This window comes from Brienomyrus brachyistius, chromosome 1 (assembly GCF_023856365.1).
Source record: "Brienomyrus brachyistius isolate T26 chromosome 1, BBRACH_0.4, whole genome shotgun sequence".
NCBI lineage: Eukaryota > Metazoa > Chordata > Actinopteri > Osteoglossiformes > Mormyridae > Brienomyrus > Brienomyrus brachyistius.
In genome coordinates, this window is record NC_064533.1 from 12,547,869 (window position 1) to 12,566,466 (window position 18,598).

The following is an 18,598-nucleotide window of genomic DNA, read 5'->3' on the forward strand; positions in this document are numbered from 1 at the left end:
CCACTTAAAGGAGGAGACAGGAGGGTCAGACGGACATGACGGGTAGGATGTATCACCACTGATCAGCACTTTGCACCTTGGTGAAGACCCCTCACTGGAGACCGCTGTGAGATCTTTGAGTGCTGTTCTCTAAATATTACCGATTATGATTGTGGCTCATTTTCCAGTGTGATTGTTTCCGTACCAGGGGAGTCAGATTGCAATTTGATTCAGTGATAAAAAAAATCTGCATTTGGGGAAAAAAAATTCTCCCGTGGGTACTTACAAATAAGAATAATGTGTACACCTTGCATGGATTTAATACATTGCATGTGTGTCTTTTGATCTCTCAGTCTTTAAGCTGTATAGTTCTGTACTATTATCTAGACCCTAGAAAATTCTCCAGGCAAGAGCTCTGGTACATTTGTCAGTCTCTGTCCACCTTCTGTCTGCTGGGACCAGCAGCGACAGTGACCCAGTTGACGAGTATAGAGTGCTTTACCCTCAAACACCCATCGGGATTTATGGGTTTCTCGATTTTCAACATGTATCTTGATACTTTGTTGTTGTTTAATCAAGGTTATTTCCTGACGTCGTTTGCATTACAATCTAAATATTGCTTTCTGTAGCCTTTTATGCAGGTGGATGTAATCCTGTGAAAGTTAAGGTGAAGATCCTGCACGTGGGTGCTACAGAAAGGTTACCAAGTCTCAGCCCCCATACCACTCGTTGCCTCCCAGCTGTATACAAGTACAAATGGATCAGGGGACTGTGCAGTAAACCAATCAGAAGGTAACTGCCTCAGTCGAAAACAGATAAGACAAAAGTAGAGAGAAACCGTTGCTCTGGAACAAACTTGTCTTCAAAAGTTCTCGTTTTCCAACATTTGGATGTCTGCCATTCTCTCGTGGCTCCAAATGTTTTAGCCTTTCTGCTGAAGTCAACTGAATTAAAACAAAAATTTAATTAAACACAATTTGTATGTTTGTTCCTGATCAGTCATGCTTCAATTGTACATAAGCCAAAACGCAGTTATCAGATTCCCCTTAACACATATGACATTTATATTCCCGATGGAATGACGACTTCATGCTCAGCTGTATATGTTACTCCTCGCTGGCTATGGCCTGTTTGTTATGTGTGTTGAGTGTGTTTCCATTGGTGCTCCAGGTTGAACTGCACTTTAGGGCCAATCAGCAACCAGCCTTGGCATGCTTGCCATTAATTGTCATGCTTGCATAATGTACTGCCAAGACTTGTTTATTATATCTTGGATTGATTGACTCTGTGTGCCCCGTTTTTTTTCATTATGAAAGTATATAGGTATTTACATTCATATTTAATCTAATAGACCGCATTATATATTAATCACACTTAGATGACTTAAGGGTTTTCTCAAATACACTGGCAGGAATTAATAAATCATTTTAAGACCGAGATTATCCATAAATATATGATTATTTCTCAACCCTTCTTATTTGGAAACACTTGCCATTTATTTTTAAGTATATGGTAATTAGGATTGCCCTTGTGAATGTGGAATGAAAACCCCTGCTGTTACTGGGGAAGTCTGTAAATTGGTTTAACTGTGTGTACAGACACAACAACATTTCTGGATACGCGCCTGTGTGTTTGGGTGTATAAATATGCATTCAAACCCGTGTGCCTGTACTCTTTACATTCTTGTTCTGTTATCCTGGTTTCCTCTGGTCGTCCAAAGATATGCATTTAGGCTAACTTGCATCTGTAAATTGCCCATAGTGAATGATTGTGTGTGTGTGTGTGGATTATGTTTTTATTACATCATGGGGACCAAATATTAATATTATATAAAAACCTGTTATTTTAATATTGTGGGGACCATTTTTCAGGTCCCCACAACGATCTGTGAATGCAATTAAAATACTAAAAAATGTCATGTTGGGATTGGAGTTTTTCCCATAGAAATGAATGGAGGGTCCCTACAAAGATATAATTACAAAATTGTGTGTGTGTATGTGTGTGGATTAGGTTTATATTATTTTTTGGAGACCAAATGTCCCCCACAATGTAACATAAAACTCTTTTTGATGTTATGGGGACCATTTTTCAGGTCCCCACAAAGATCTGTGAATGCAATAAAAATGGTAAAAATGTCGTAAGTCTTGTGTTTTGTTTGGTTACTTATGGTTAAGGTTAGGGCTGGGTAGGGGTTAAGGTCGTCATGTTGGGATTAGAGTTTTCCCCATAGAAATGAATGGAGAGTCCCCACAAAGATACAATTACAATCCTGTGTGTGTGTGTGTGTCCGTCCTGTAATGGAACTGGCACTCTGTTCAGGGTGTGCCCATACCTCATGCTACCTGGGATAGGCTCCAGACCCCTTCCTATCACTCCTTCCAACATACATAGTTGTAACATAGAAGGACTGCTTTGTACCTTAGTACATTCAGGGCATGTAGGTCTAGCAGCTTTAATACTAGACAAAGGCACAGAAAGGATGTAAACGGTAGGTTTGATTTTGTTTTTTTTTATTCGAAAAGACTCTTCATCATTTGTATTCAGTCACCCCATAATGTCAATGCCTCTCCATTTCACTCGGGCTCATGACATTTACTGAACTGCTGGGAATGTATCGCAGTGGAAACTCAAGGAGGAGGAGGACAGATGCAACCTTTGGAGAACAGCAGGAGTGTGGGCCCTGGCCGGCACAGGCATCACACGCCTCCACGGAAACTGAAATTGGATAAGCTAATCACAAAGCCAGGTTGTCCCACAGACAGGCACCGACCTTTAGCTTGGATGCTGTTTTTTGGCTCCACGTGGCTGCTGTGTCCCCCTGACGAGATGTTCCTCTGAGTGGACTGTTATCTTTAAAACCTTCCTGCATATTACCTGTGACAGGTACACGCTGCAGTTTAAAGTCTCCTTCCTGCATGCGTCAGAGGGGTCTCTGCGTGCGTCGAAACCCCCACTTCGCTTATGAGCTTCTGGCAGCTTTATTGGAAGAAGATGGGTCCAACTGCAGCTGCGAGATGCTCAGCCTGGGCTGAGTTCATGACGATGGGTGATCTCTCCATCAACGCCGGCTGAGGCGATAGCCGGCCGACATGACAGGAGAAAGGAGAAATTGCAGCGCCTGGGGTATTGGGGCGACTGTAATTAGAGGAAGCCTCTCTTTCTACTTGCAGTACAGCCCTCTTTCTCCTTGTATCCTCCATTTTCCGACTGGCAGGGCTGCGGAGATGCAGTGTGATGGCTCTGCCTTTAGGGGGCATACAAAAGCAAGATGCCTCCTGTTACTATTCTGAAATCTCTCCCTAATTTTCCAAATACACCATATTGGAAGCAGCCTCTGACATGGCCGCCGGGGTCATTGCAGCTTCGGTTTGCCTTCCGCATTTGCGGGATCGGTACGTCTCTGCGATAGTGACTTGCACTTCTGAGAGTCCCGGAAGTCACTTTGTCGAGGTGTCTGCATTAAGAGGTCTCACACAGAGCCAAAAAAAGCAGTAAATGTGAAAAGAATGAGAGAGAGAAAGAGAGAGAGCTTGACGTTGTTTCTTTAAGGAGCCCGGGCTTCCAGAGTGGTATTGCTGTTCTCAGATCATTGGCACTGTCCTCTGAAACAAAGGTCGATAAGCAAACTTTATTGTAATTTTGGATAAGTACATAGTTTTTTTCATGCTGGAGATATTAAGTGACATTAAGTGCTTTGAATTTCAGCCAATGCTTCTTTTTTCTGATCATCAAAGGGCCCTTGGCTCTATTTTAGGGGGTGTAGTACTGTAGCTGCGTGTGTTTAAGTGTGTGTGTTCGTTTGTGAAAGTTACACGTCTTTCGTGCCCAACCTTTCCATGCAGCTGTCATGGCAGTGGGGGGTGGTAGATTCTGTCTGTTGAGATGCTTTATAAAAATGGGACTAATCTCCCAGGACGCCATCTTCAGTCTGCTCTCAGTCTCGGCCCTTTAAGCGGGTCCGTCCTGCCCACTGTGCTTGGCTCAGGACGCCCCTAATGATCATGATAGCTTTATGCTGCTCCCCAGCATTTTCAACTTTAATGAACTGAGAAATTGCTGCTGCCTGTCATATTCTTTTGAGTGGAAAGGTCAAACTTTCAAATGAGTTTTAAATCATTATTTCTTTTTCTAGAAATGCAGATAAAATACAACAATGTAAACGGTGTAAACAGTGTAATCCTCCCGGCCACCTTGATGGGGAGTTTCTGTGCTGCTGTTTTTTTTCTCTTTGCAGGGGCTTAAGATAATTAGCTGGCTTCCTCATCGAAAATGTGTTTTCTGATTATGGAGACAAAACACCCAATACTGTCAGAGCCCCTTTATGCTTTTTAAGGAACACAAATCACTGAGGTCATTTCCAGCCAATATATGGTACAACATCAATTGACATTTAACATTTTGACATTTGATATTTTCCCTTGGTTTGGTAATTACCTCGCTAAAATGTCATATACATTTTTGAAAAAGGGACTGAAAAAGAAGGAGAAAACTCCGAACAAGCCTTATGCAACACTTTCCGATTCTGAAGACTTTTTAAAGATAATGATCGGAACTCTGCCTTCTTTCCTTTGCTGCCCGGCGATAAAATGCATAAACATTTCATGACTTCCTTTGCATGCAGCCTCAAAATACCCCGCAACGGTAAAGGAATCATCTTTCTACATCAACACTTGAGAAGCAAATTCAGATTTTATGCAGATTTGGGCTTGAGGGACACACAGGAGGCTTCGTGGTTTTTGGATTCGGTTGAAATGGTTGCAGATGAGAAATTAAGGAATAATTAGATTCTCCCTTTAGTGCCTGACTCATGAATGTTCTTCAAGGGTGCTGAGGCTGGAGTTAATGAACGGCCATTCAACGTCAGAACCGAATTAAGGACGAGTAGATGAGCAGCAGGGGCACCTCCACGGAGTCGGCCTCCGAGGCTGTTATCGCTTGGTTCTCCGATAAGAACGTCTCCATTTAGGGGGGCTGCTGGAGATGGCTCTGTGGGGAGGAGTGGAGAGCTGGGTGCCACTGCTGTAGATAATGCTGCCACCAAAGAGCAGTCCCCAGTCCCCATAGTGCCCCCAAGCAGAACCGAAGGGTTTAGCACAGAATTACCGATGCGTCGGTCACAATATGTATTGTGCTCCGTTTGTTATGGTCTTGCAGATCATCCAAATATAGAGTGTGGCTGTCCATCGGGGAGCGAAGCACAATGCCGACGTACAAACAATGGACGTGCCTCTCTCATTTCCTGACTGTGGGTTATGAGGCGTTTCGATTTCTCTGCGACAAACAGGAGCAGAAAATGGGATTCTCGCGGGCAGATGCTTGTTTAAGTATTATTAAAATATTATTTTCCATTAAAACGGGCATTCAGCTGTTTGGGAAAATTTAGCCTGGTGATACGTTGCCAAAATTCCGTCTGGAAATAGTTGCTAATAGAAGAATCGGTTTCACAAATCGTTCATTTTGTCATTTTAGCTACAGTAAGAGGGGTTTTAATCACACCTAAATAAACAAGTATGTTTACTTTCCCGCACAATTTGCCTGTCAGTGGAAAAACCGAACTTGATTACTTGGGTTTCGTTAAGACTGTGGCTTTATTTATAATCTGCAGTAACTGACAAATGCATATGCAGAATTAATATTGTGGAAAACTTGGGTATCGAAAGGTAATTTAAGACAGTTGAACATTAAAATGCTTTATTTAACAATATTGCAGTACACTGGGGCTCTCCAAAATGCAAAGTGTCTCAATTTAAATTAAGAAAAAAGAAACCAATCAGTGCATTATGATGCCTCATAAAGAGGAAACCCCGTAATTACATATCAGTGAAATGGGGTTTCTTCAATGTTTTGACTAAATGCTATAAAACGCTCGGTTCTGAAGAAAACATAGTGTGACTTTTACAGTAACGGCAAATTCCACAGTAAAACCGCGGTCAATCGCCCTTTTCCTCAGTGTCAATGTCAGCATAGGTATTGTGTTTTGCTTTTGGATGGCAGTAGGGTACAAAAGGGGGGTAAAAAGTCTATCAAAATATGTCACAAGCCAAATCGCTTAACTGTGGGGGCGGAGCGGGACGGACGCCCCCCCCCCCCCCGATCCTGCGAGATGAACACAACCATGACCAGCTCTCCTTATCTGACTGCTGCTGCCTGTGAAGCTTTCTTCAGCCCGTAAATGGCTTTTCCCCGGATCGCAGGCTCGCACGCCGGCCCGCTTGCCCGCTCGCGCTCTTCGTGATATTTATCTTCCATGCCACTCGCGGATCTGGGGGAAAAAGCGAAGATTGAAACTGTAAAGCCTTGATAATGAACTGGGCGCCGGCGTAACTTTGCGGAGACTCTGCGCTGACGGGTTTATTGATTGTAGGAGCGTCAGGAGTGGCTTTCTGCTCGTATTTAAGGCCACGCTTGTTTGCCCTCTGAAGCTTCTCTCGGCGTGAAGAGCATCTTTATGGCTCTTCTGGAATAGCCCATCCAAACCACAGCATGACCAGTAATACAGAGATTACTTTATTTACGCATTGTTTAAGTGAAATTTACAGAGCGTGTAAGACCGCTGACAACAATGGAGTATGTTTTGGTAATAAAAAGGCCGAGTGTTTTCTACCTACCAAATATATTTTCTTCATAGAAGACAATAATGTTTCTTCATTAAATCATCCTGTGTGAATTGGTGTGATCCAGACCTTTCCCTGCAGCACAGAGTGTGAGTCTCATCACACTCTTTCAACTTTATATATATTTTCCAAAATCCATCCTGTCTTTTATAGATATTCAGCAGACAGCTGCTGCCCTCTGTTCGTTTTTTTTCTTCCTTCGACTTGCTGAATAATGATTGATGATGGTCCTCCTGTTCTCCTGTCCTCCTGTTCTGTTCTTGCAGATCGAAATGTTAGAGCACAAATACGGAGGCCACCTGATCTCACGCCGGGCCGCCTGCAAAATCCAGACCGCCTTCCGCCAGTACCAGCTCAGCAAGAACTTCGAGAAGATCCGCAACTCTTTGCTGGAGAGCCGCCTTCCACGGCGCATCTCCATGCACAAGGTACGCGTGCAGAACGCCGAAGGCTTCTCTGCCGAGAAGGCCCTGGTGGAGGGCTACAACTTTGTGGGCATCCCCCTGGTTCGCTCCCCCTCGCTGCCCACCACCGTCAGTGGCACCCTGACCGACCTGGAGGACTCCTTCACTGAGCAGGTGCAGTCCCTGGCCAAGTCCATAGATGAGGCCCTCAGCAACTGGAGCTTGAAGACTATGTGCTCTCTGCAGGATGGAGGCACCTATAAGTTCAAAGAGACCTTCAGTACAGGTGCCCCAGGGGTTGGCAGCGGGGAACTGGGGCTAGGGGCTGAACATTGTGCCCTGCAGGAAAGCATTCTAGGGGAGAACCCAGAGAACCTGCCCCGCAGCGCGAGTAAGCTCATGATGGCCTTTCGTGATGTGACAGTGCAGATCGACAACCAGAACTTCCACATGTCCTCCTCTGTTATGGAGTCCACCTCTGTATCCCTCGCTAACTGTCTCCAGCAGGGAGGCACTGTGCACCCTAAAGAAGCCCTGGAAGGAGAACAGGAGACCCCTGACGATGGGGGGCTCCCGGGCTCCGACGTGGTTGATGATGAGTTCCCTGACCCTCCTCCGATTGACGAAGAGGTGTGTGAGGAAGAGCAGCTGGATGTGAAAGAACTCGAAACTGCAAATGTGGAGGCAGAGGTTGTGGTGGAGGCTGAGGAGGAGGTCACAGAAGAGATAGAGAGGGAGCCCAGGACGGAGACACTGGAGGCCCAGCGCACGGAGTCTGAGACGGCTGACAACAGCTCCGAGCAGATGAGCAGCAGCAGCACCTCCACCTCAGCTAAGTCAGCCTCCGAGGTCTCCTCCAAGGAGGCCCTACAGGCCATGATCCTCAGCCTTCCCCGTTACCACTGCGAGAACCCGGCCAGTTGCAAGTCCCCCACCCTCTCCACCGATGTCATGCGCAAACGCCTCTACAGGATCGGCCTCAACCTCTTCAACGTGTGAGTAGCGAATGATCTCCGCCTTCCTTCTACTGTCCTGAAAATTAACGCGAATGCTTATACACGCTACCATTTTAGAGCAGCAGCATTTATTTTTCTGATAATTCCAGATTGCATTCTTTTGGGTCATAATATATATTTATGCATCAATATCCATTTTTATCTATTTAGCAGATGCTTTTGTTCAAAGTGACATACAAGTGAGGATCAGAGAGCAGGGTCGGACAGTGCCCCAGGAATTATTGGGATTGGGGTATCGCTCATGAACACAACCGTGAAATCATCCTGCCAGCTATGGGATTTGAACCAGTGACCTTCTGATCAGAGGCACTGACCCACAGAGTGAAACTCCACCAGAATATAGCTGTATTTTTATATTTTTATATTAGTGTATTTATGCAAACCCTATAAGATACTCTGGGTGGTCAGGTCTCACCCTTCCCAAATGAAAGGTAATTGGAAGTTTAATTATTGTTAAAAATTCACACGGCATCCCAAACTATTTATCTGATGACAATGCTGGTCCCTGCCAGATGTAGTGGAGAGTGGGTGGTTGGGCCGTGATCGCATCTCACAATGTGACACCATCTTGCAGTCTGGTGGTCACAGTCGCTGCATGCTCTACTGATAGGTTCGCCCTATCACGTTCATGCGCCCCCCCCGCCCCCCCCCCCGCTGCAGTTTTACTGGAGCGTGTAATGCCCAATGTGGCATTAGTGCGATCTGGAACTCTTGCAGCAGATAACTGAATCCACCACGGAGTGGAGGGTATTGGGCCTCTATGTGTGTGTTACTTTGATAATATTCTACATTAAATGGGTGCTTTTGACGAACATGGCAGTGAAGGGCAGATGTATTGTGTTCTGTAAGCTCAGATCCCTTCACTTCTTCCAGCAGCATGGTTGTGATATATATACTTACTTCAAAATAGTGTAAGTTTATCCTTGTTGCAGTCAACACATTCTATAATGATACAGTGAAAACTGTGATTTTTTGGGAATTTTTTTAGAATCTTTTGGATGTCTCCAAAACGTGATTGCAATTCACCTGTGGCAAATTCACTTGATTAGACGTGATTTAGAACGGTGCACGTCTGTTTTTATAAAGCTCCACAATCCACATTTGTAACAGAGTGAAACCAAGCCATGAAGTCCAAGGACCTCTTTGTAGAATTCTGATAAAGGCTTTTGTCAATGCATGGATCTGAAAAGACTGTGTTTAAAATTATTGAAGTTCTCTAGGCACATATATAGGCTGTCTGGCCAGACTGGGTATTTTTACAAGAAGAACAATTAGCGAAGTTTCCAAAAACTCTATGAGCACTGCCAGAAGGACAACCATCACTCAATAAATCAGGTCTCGGTGGCAGAGTGGCTGGTCTGAAAAAGGCACATGGCTCTCCAAATGGCACTTAAAGAGCTCCAGGAGCACGAGGAAAAAGATTCTCTAGGGTGATGGTACTAAAATTGAATTCCATGTCTGGCAGAAACCAGGCACCGCTGGCTAAAACTGTCGCTATGGAGACAGCGTCATTCTCGGGGGATGCGTCTTAGTGGCTGGGAATGGGAAACAGCTCAGAGTGCCAGGAAAGAGTGAAACCAAATACAGGGAGGTCCTTGAAGAAGACCTCTTCCTGAGGACACATAACCGTGGCCTTGGCTGAAAATTCATATTTCAGCATGAGTGCGACAGCACATAGCCAAGACACTGCTAGTGTGACTTTGGAATAGGTCTATGAACACTGGGCAGCCCAGCCAAAGTCTGGACTTTAAGTCCACAGAGAAATTTGTATGGCAAGTGTAGGTGAACTGTACCCTGACAGAGCCTGATCAGATCTGTGAAGAAGGACCGGAGAAAGGGCCCAAATCCTGGGCCAGTTAGAATCACTTTGTCACATTAATTGGTAAGTTTACTCGATGGGGCACAAATAATATAATATTATACTATTGTTTTATGTATTAATTACTATGTCTTAGTTACATAATAATCTTATGTTTATTCATCATTAATGAATCATGATGCATGTTTTATCTCGAGCAATTACTATCTTTGTTACCATATCTGTTAATTCTATAAACCTTTGTGAAGTACTGAAGGAACAGAGCATGAATAACACTTGTAAAATACTGATGTTATGTTTATTCATCATTAATGAATCATGATGCATATTTTATCCCAAGCAGTTACTCTGTTTGTTACTATATCTGTTAGTTCTGCAAACCTTGGTGAACTACTGAAGGAACAAGTAAGGAATAATTAGTGAATTATAGATCTCATTTGTGAATCATGACATGTCAAGTAGAGAGTATTTGTTTGACATGTAGTGATATAACATGTTCATGATTAGTACTTTAGTAGTAACTGAGTTACTTCTAATTATTTGTGCCCAATCAAGTAAGGTCTTGCCAATTTATTAAATAAGATACTGAATAAAGGACATGAATACTTATGTGAGTGGGAGACAGTTTTGTGTTAAATAAATGTGCAAAAATTTCTAAAAACATTTTTAGCCTTTTTGACTGATGGCAAAACGCATCAGTTCAATCCAACTGTTGCGTGTACACATGTCAAAGCATATGAATGTAAATGTATTTTCACCTGTCCGTCCAGCTTCAAATCACTTAGGGTTATGGGGATAAATATATTCCTTATAAACATGATACATATTAAGTATCTGAAAGACATTTGACATCTAGGCATTTTCACTTTTGTGGCTCATATTTAATCAGCTACCGATTGTTTAACAGAGAATTGATCCTTCTGAGTATGTCACTGGATTAGAACATTTTTAATGTAGCATGAGCTCGACTAATGCCGATCCCGGGCTCATAGTTCGCAGAGAGTATGAGGATCACTGCAGAAATTAGATCAATAAACACAATTTAAACGGATTAGAAAACCGCTGTACATTATCTTTTATTTTGGGCAAACTGCCCATTTAATTAATGTAATGTCAGTGTTCCCTGTCTGTAAACTCATTTTTCTCTATTAATTTGGTGTTTCTATATTAATCTATGTCTGCTTTAACTTAGTTACAAGTTATTTTGTGACAGAAATATTTCCAGGCACAGGACAAACAAAATGGTCCTATGTATGTAAGTAGATGTACTGCATAAGCACGGTGGCTCATTTGGTAGCTCTGCAGCCTCACACTTTCTGTCTTCTGCTCTGTGTGGAGTTTGCATGTTGTCCTTGTGCGTGTTTGTGTGTGTCGGTGAGTGAATTAATGAATGAATGATATTTTATTACTGATTCGTGCTTATTTTGCACCCAACCCACGCAAACATATTGGACTGAGATTTTTTTTGTACACTGTGTTTGCTCTGTACAAGGTGTGTGCTCTCTGATGGACTCGTATTCCTTCCAGAGGTTTCCCTGCCTTGTGTCCTGCATTACCTGGCATAAGCTCCAAGTCACCCCCCCCCCCCCCCCCGACTATATACTGGATATGCATTTCTCTAGCACAGTCATTCTCACATTCATCTGAACGAACCATTAACAGACATTCACAAATGCACTTGGTCTTAAAGAACCTGCGAGATGCAATGCAGAGGGGCACCTGCTGGTGGCGATAAGGAGTGCCTTCTTAGATCGGAGAGACAACAGTGGCAATGGAGCGACCAGCAGCAGGTGGAGGATCGTAGGCACATAGGAGAGCAGGACCCCTTCCAGTCTCTCCCAGACTCTTTCAGTCTCATGCACCCTCCACTACTCCTCCATTTTGTCCACCAAAATTAAGACTTTTCTTTCTTTTTTTTGCAGCATTTACTACGAGCTTGTGCGCTTTTCCCATTTATATTGTTCCATTCAGTGTATTGAAAGACGTGGAAGTTTGGTCCTGGGGGAGCATAGGGACCAGGGCAGGGGTATATGGTGGAGATAGGTGACACATGTTGGGTCCAGCTCATAGAAACCCTCAGTAAGCTACCGGCTGTTTTGGATCTCATAAATCTCATGCGAGGATTAATAGCATGCTTGGAAGAAACGTCTCTTAATCAGGTTGGATGGATGGCTTTCTAATCCTCCTGCAGGTCATAGCATTAAGATGCGATTGATTTTAAAGAGCATGCTTTGATGTGATGGATTTATTTGGCCACGCTGTTATCATTGTTTTGGCCACAGATAAGCCCGTGCAGCATTTCTCCTGCTGCTGCAGATCTTGATACAGGCACATTATCCACCTTCCTGTCAGCTGATGTCCAGAAACGATCTTCTGCAGACCAGACGAACTGTGGTTTATGGAAGGCAAGGGCTTTAGCCATGACGCTTATGCCCAGAGAGATAAATGTTTTTAGCAACTGAGGTAGTATGACATCCAGTCCAGGATGTACCCAAGGCTGAGATAGATGCCGAGGATCCCCATAACCCTGATGAGGATAAGCAGAAGATGGATGGATGGATGGATGGATGGATGGATGGATGGATGGATGGATGGATGGATATAGGAGTTGGGTAAAAATTTTCCTGGGTTTATACACTCAAAATCCAGAGAGATGTCATTGAACACTAGCATGTTCCCATTAAGATTTTGGTTTTGTTTGCTGCATTTATCTGTGCTTTTCTTTTGTAATTGCTCATAATGCCTGTTATTGCTTAAATAATAGAAATGTTGTAATTATTTGGAGAAGCCCAGATGTCCTGGTTGGAGATATAGTAGTGCAGGACACATTTGTTGCATAGCTTAAAAAACCAGGGGTCTGTAACACGAAGCCAGATTTCTTGCTTAGCTGGATAAGTTGTTGGATTTAAGGTACCCCAGTTTAAATGGACTTACAGTTAGTCCAGACTACCTTAAATCCATAAAGTTATCTGGCTAAGTAGGAAGTCCAGCTTTGTGATACAGGCCTCGGGTAGAATGTCACAGAAATATTTATGCGGCCTTCCCACTTGTTGTTGGATTTTTTATCGGATGCGAGGTTCCTGAGCAAATTCATTGTAGTATTTTGTTCTTGCATCTACATTTGTACTGTCAGTATGATGAAGATGTCCACTGGGTGTGTGTGGATGCTAGGCCATGTATACAGAAGCATGAACGTAGGGCTGGTTGGTAGCGTGGGAGGTGTTCCCAGCTAGGCCTAACGTTTGGCAGCATCTCTATTGTATAAAAATAGCATTCAATATACCGTGAATGTAAGCTGTGCTGGATCCAGCTGTTATCCATTCATGTTGGCAAAAAAGTCTTTTTCTCTATAGTTCTGTTGCACTTTCATCAACTGCTTCTCACTCCTGGAAAGTTTTCGTAGTCAGTTCTCATAGTTGTGCTATGAGATTTTACATTTTAAATAAAAAAAAGCTTGAGGCATTAGCCCTGCACCCCCTGAGCGAGGCGCCCTTATTAGTTTCACCTTTTTATTTCCTTGGACTCCATTCTGGATTCCAGGCAGCTTGCAGGAGGTGCTGAGCCAGGTACCTGAAGAGCCCTTTGTGATTCCCCATAGAGGTGCAGTGGATTTAAATTCAGGTCGGATAAACTTGTGCCAGCTCTTTCAGAGCATGTAATTAAGAGCGATAAGCTGAGCTTAGGGTTGGGCAATATAGACAAAAAAAAATCATATCTCGATATCTTTTGGCTGAATGGCGATATATGCGATATATATCCCTATAGTTATTTGAAGTAAAAAAAAAATTCTGTTGTAAGCCAAAGCCATATAAAATGAGACAGGAACACTTTTATTATCAAAACAAAAGGCCGAAGGACAAGACAAATGAATGAATGTAGCCTTAATTAAGCTTTTCATATCAGCCTAAAGATTGTGAGCCAGGAACACCAGCCTGTCAGCCACATCAGACATTAATGACACCCTGGTACAAACTCACAGCATTGGCTCTACAGATAAATTCTCTCTCTGATGGTGAACTGGTCGCAGGAACACAGAGGTATCTTTGTGCCGCGCAGCTTAACGTGGGGAAGATGACGGCATGTTCCTTCCACCATGCAAGGGGATCCTCATTGTGCTGTACTCACGCTAGGTAGTTTCACTCTGAATTGTTTGCCTCTTTGATACTGTGTGGCAGGTGTGTGCACTACGGCTGCAGGCTCAGACACAGTAAGCATTACAGCTGCAGGTTCAGGCACAGTGTGCAACACGGCTGCAGGCTCAGACACAGTAAGCATTACAGCTGCGGGTTCAGGCACAGTGTGCAACACGGCTGCAGGCACAGACACAGTGAGCACAACAGCTGCGGGCTCAGGCACAGTGTGCAACACAGCTGCAGGCACAGACACAGTGAGCACAACAGCTGCGGGCTCAGGCACAGTGTGCAACACGGCTGCAGGCTCAGACACAGTGAGCACAACAGCTGCGGGCTCAGGCACAGTGTGCAACACGGCTGCAGGCACAGACACAGTGAGCACAACAGCTGCGGGCTCAGGCACAGTGTGCAACACAGCTGCAGGCTCAGACACAGTGAGCACAACAGCTGCGGGCTCAGGCACAGTGTGCAACACGGCTGCAGGCTCAGACACAGTGAGCACAACGGCTGCAGGTTCAGGGACAGTGTGCAACACGGCTGCAGGCTCAGACACAGTGTGCACTACGGCTGCAGGCTCAGACACAGTGTGCACTACGGCTGCAGGCTCAGACACAGTGTGCACTACGGCTGCAGGCTCAGACACAGTAAGCATTACGGCTGCAGGCTCAGACACAGTGTGCACTACGGCTGCAGGCTCAGACACAGTAAGCATTACAGCTGCAGGTTCAGGCACAGTGTGCACTACGGCTGCAGGCTCAGACACAGTAAGCATTACAGCTGCAGGTTCAGGCACAGTGTGCACTACGGCTGCAGGCTCAGACACAGTAAGCATTACAGCTGCAGGCTCAGACACAGTAAGCATTACAGCTGCAGGCTCAGACACAGTAAGCATTACAGCTGCAGGTTCAGGCACAGTGTACAACACGGCTGCAGGCTCAGACACAGTGAGCACAACAGCTGCAGGTTCAGGGACAGTGTGCAACATGGCTGCAGGCTCAGGCATAGTGAGCACAACAGCTGCAGGTTCAGGGACAGTGTGCAACACGGCTGCAGGCTCAGGCATAGTGAGCACAACAGCTGCACTCTCAGGGACAGTGTGCACCACGGCTGCAGGCTCAGACACAGTAAGCATTACAGCTGCAGGTTCAGGCACAGTGTGCAACATGGCTGCAGGCTCAGACACAGTGAGCACAACAGCTGCAGGTTCAGGCACAGTGTGCAACACGGCTGCAGGCTCAGACACAGTGAGCACAACAGCTGCAGGTTCAGGGACAGTGTGCAACACGGCTGCAGGCTCAGGCATAGTGAGCACAACAGCTGCAGGTTCAGGGACAGTGTGCAACACGGCTGCAGGCTCAGGCATAGTGAGCACAACAGCTGCACTCTCAGGGACAGTGTGCACCACGGCTGCAGGCTCAGACACAGTGTGCACAACAGCTGCGGGCTCAGGCACAGTGAGCACAACAGCTGCGGGCTCAGGCACAGTGTGCACAACAGCTGCAGGCTCAGGGACAGTGTGCACCACGGCTGCAGGCTCAGGGACAGTGTGCTACATGGCTGCAGGCTCAGACACAGTGAGCACAACAGCTGTAGGTTCAGGCACAGTGTGCAACATGGCTGCAAGCTCAGACACAGTGTGCACAACAGCTGCGGGCTCAAGCACAGTGAGCACAACAGCTGCAGGTTCAGGGACAGTGTGCACCACGGCTGCAGGCTCAGGGACAGTGTGCTACATGGCTGCAGGCTCAGACACAGTGAGCACAACAGCTGTAGGTTCAGGCACAGTGTGCAACATGGCTGCAAGCTCAGACACAGTGTGCACAACAGCTGCGGGCTCAAGCACAGTGAGCACAACAGCTGCAGGTTCAGGGACAGTGTGCACTACGGCTGCAGGTTCAGGGACAGTTTGCACCACGGCTGCAGGTTCAGGGACAGTGTGCAACACGGCTGCAGGTTCAGGGACAGTGTGCACCACGGCTGCAGGTTCAGGGACAGTGTGCACTACGGCTGCAGGTTCAGGGACAGTGTGCACCACGGCTGCAGGTTCAGGGACAGTGTGCACTACGGCTGCAGGTTCAGGGACAGTGTGCACCACGGCTGCAGGCTCAGACACAGTGTGCACCACGGCTGCAGGATCAGATACAGTGTTTTGAATGTGAATTTTCACAATGGAGTCATTTGTGCTGCAGCAGCTCTGGTCAGAGGCCAGCGACTCCATTTCCCATACAGCTCTGAGCTTCAGTGCCTTGAGCTCCTCACCTCCAATATTTCTGGATTTAAGTTGCGGATCAACAAATGATGCCTTGTCCAACAGGTTGCTAGTTGATGGGTCTGCATACTTTTCATTCAGGTAATCCACAATGGCAGACTTGATGAATTTGCCAAGCTCACTGTCTCCTTCATTGTGTGCCAGGATGGTTGATCTGAAAAGTTTGATTACTGGCTGGACATATGAAAGGGTGACATCGTCCCAGACAGAGCATCAATAAATTCATGAAGTGGTTTCAGAGAATTCTGGACCAGTTTATGAACCTCAGTATCTTGTCAGGTAGGGACAAGATGCCTAGATTTTTTGTCAGAGGGCAGGACATTTGCAAGTGTCCTGCCCTACTTGAGAAACCTCTCAGTCACATGCTGCCATGACCTCCAATATGTTGGCATCTTCGTGACGAGCTGGTGAGTAGGCAGACTCCAGTGCATCTGAACTTCGGCCTGCTCTCTCCTCCTCCACTAGTTGTAGGAGACGATGCCCACAATTCTTTTGCATAATGAAATTGCCCGAGTCGCTTGGTCATCATCCATGCCGTGTCCTGTAATAAAACACGATTTCACTTTTTAATGTTTTACATTTATATTAAAAGGAAGCTCACTTGCGTCTAATGAAATCTAATTAACACGTCATTGTTCACTAGAAATTATTTAATTTCATTATTATTGTCATTTTAATTTGGTAGGTCTACCTAAAATGCTTCTATTTTTAAACAATTAAATCTGTAAAACACACTTCATTTTTGGAAAAAATGTCTAGCCTAAGGGCATTTTACATTATATTCTATACAGTAGCTATTATTTCCTGCTTTAATGGATAAGACTTAAGCAATTGACATTAAGTTTTTGAAATTTGCACTTACCAATTGCCAGATTCCCGACGCACTGCATCCTTTGCCACTTCAGCAGTTGCACTGCTTTGGCAACGTCGCTCCCAGTGTCAATTGTCACGGCGATGAGCCTCTTTTCACCAAGCTTCCAGTTTGCGATGGCATTTTGCAGGGCTTTGGCTGCGTGCACCCCAGTGTGGTTTTTCAGGGAGATAGCTCATTTGCAGACACACACTTCTAACCTTCCATTCATCAATAAAATGAATAGTCAGACTCAAATGCAGCTTGCAGGTTTGACCGTATATCAGGTGCAGGGCACTCAAGTTTCATCGAAAGTCTGGAGCGAGATTAAATATGTTAGGGGCGCAGCGAGTGTCTCACGGTCAATGCTCAGTAGCAAGGAGTTTAACAGCTTCTTCATATTGTATTTCGTGCCGCTGTTGTGAGTGATGAAAAAGGTTGGTAACGCTTCCAATTTTGACACGACCTCCGTTCGGATTCCCTGCGGATCATGCGGATCTGCTGCTCATCTAACCTGTGAAATCCAAACCATCTCCAAATCAGTGAACCGTCGTTCTTTTTACGTACTAAGTTGTCGTCAGTCGAGACTCGTGGGTCCTTCCCATCCATGTTGTGCACATGCGTGTGTGTGTGTGTGTGTGTGTGTGTGCATTCAGGCAACCGAAGACGGGGAGTGGAGCCGACAGCAGACAGTGAAGGAGAAGGTAAAGGTTTTTCACAGGACTGGAACTGAACTTCATTTGAAAACTGTGAAACTTCATTAATATCGATATAAATGATATCGCAATCCTCATTGCACACTGTTGATGCTGTCTTCCGGTGATTTTTAAAAATCTCGATATATCGGCCAGCCCTGGTGCTGAAGCTGTACCTGAAATGTACACTTTCACGGGAAGGCTGATTTTCCTTTGAATGCCAGAGGGTCACAGTGGATCAGGTACTTCAGGTGTGCTAATGCTCTGCAACACTAACTCCAGATATAAGATACCTTGCTGGACGTCTCCCCCTCACTACCCTGCACGTTCTGCTTGGGACACTTAACTGCTGGGCATTTTGAATGTGTATTGTCACAAATAGTGGCCCCAGCATGCCGTCGCGTGGGGGAGATGGTCCTCGTATCTCGATGAATAAACCATGAACAGGAGATGGTCCGAGACTGAGGGGTTGGGGGTCAGCTCTCTCAATTATTACAATGTATTAATGCTGTCCCACACCTAGTAAAGACAGGAAGATTAAATGGGTCTCTCTGTCCTGCTGCTGGACCACGGCGGGGAATGGTGACCTTCACAAGAAGCAGCCCTGCCGCTTCGTAATGAAAAGCAAACCGTGCGGATGGATGCCACATGTATGATTCATAAGCGTCCTTCAGCTGGAGGTTGAGCCCCGTAGGTGCAGATGGTGTGCAGGAGGTGCCCCGGGGTACCCATCACCCATCTCCGTGTTTCATTATGAGTCCTTTGCTGAAACTCACAGGGTGACGCCGGGCAGATTTGATGGACGGGTAGGATCCACAG

The 18,598-nt window shown here is 45.4% G+C and overlaps 1 protein-coding gene across 6 annotated transcripts in view; it reads left to right on the plus strand.

Annotated features, from left to right (window-relative positions):
- Positions 1-18,598, plus strand: part of LOC125742075 (IQ motif and SEC7 domain-containing protein 3-like) — a 235,913-nt gene that overhangs the window by 57,597 nt on the left and 159,718 nt on the right. For all 6 annotated transcript variants that reach the window (XR_007398001.1, XR_007398006.1, XM_049013732.1 and 3 more), the window contains one exon: positions 6,860-7,992. Coding sequence is in view for 4 of the 6 variants with exons in the window: in XM_049013732.1 (XP_048869689.1) it covers positions 6,860-7,992 (1,133 nt within the window). In the remaining 2 variants the exon portion in view is untranslated. The remainder of the gene's footprint in view (positions 1-6,859; positions 7,993-18,598) is intronic.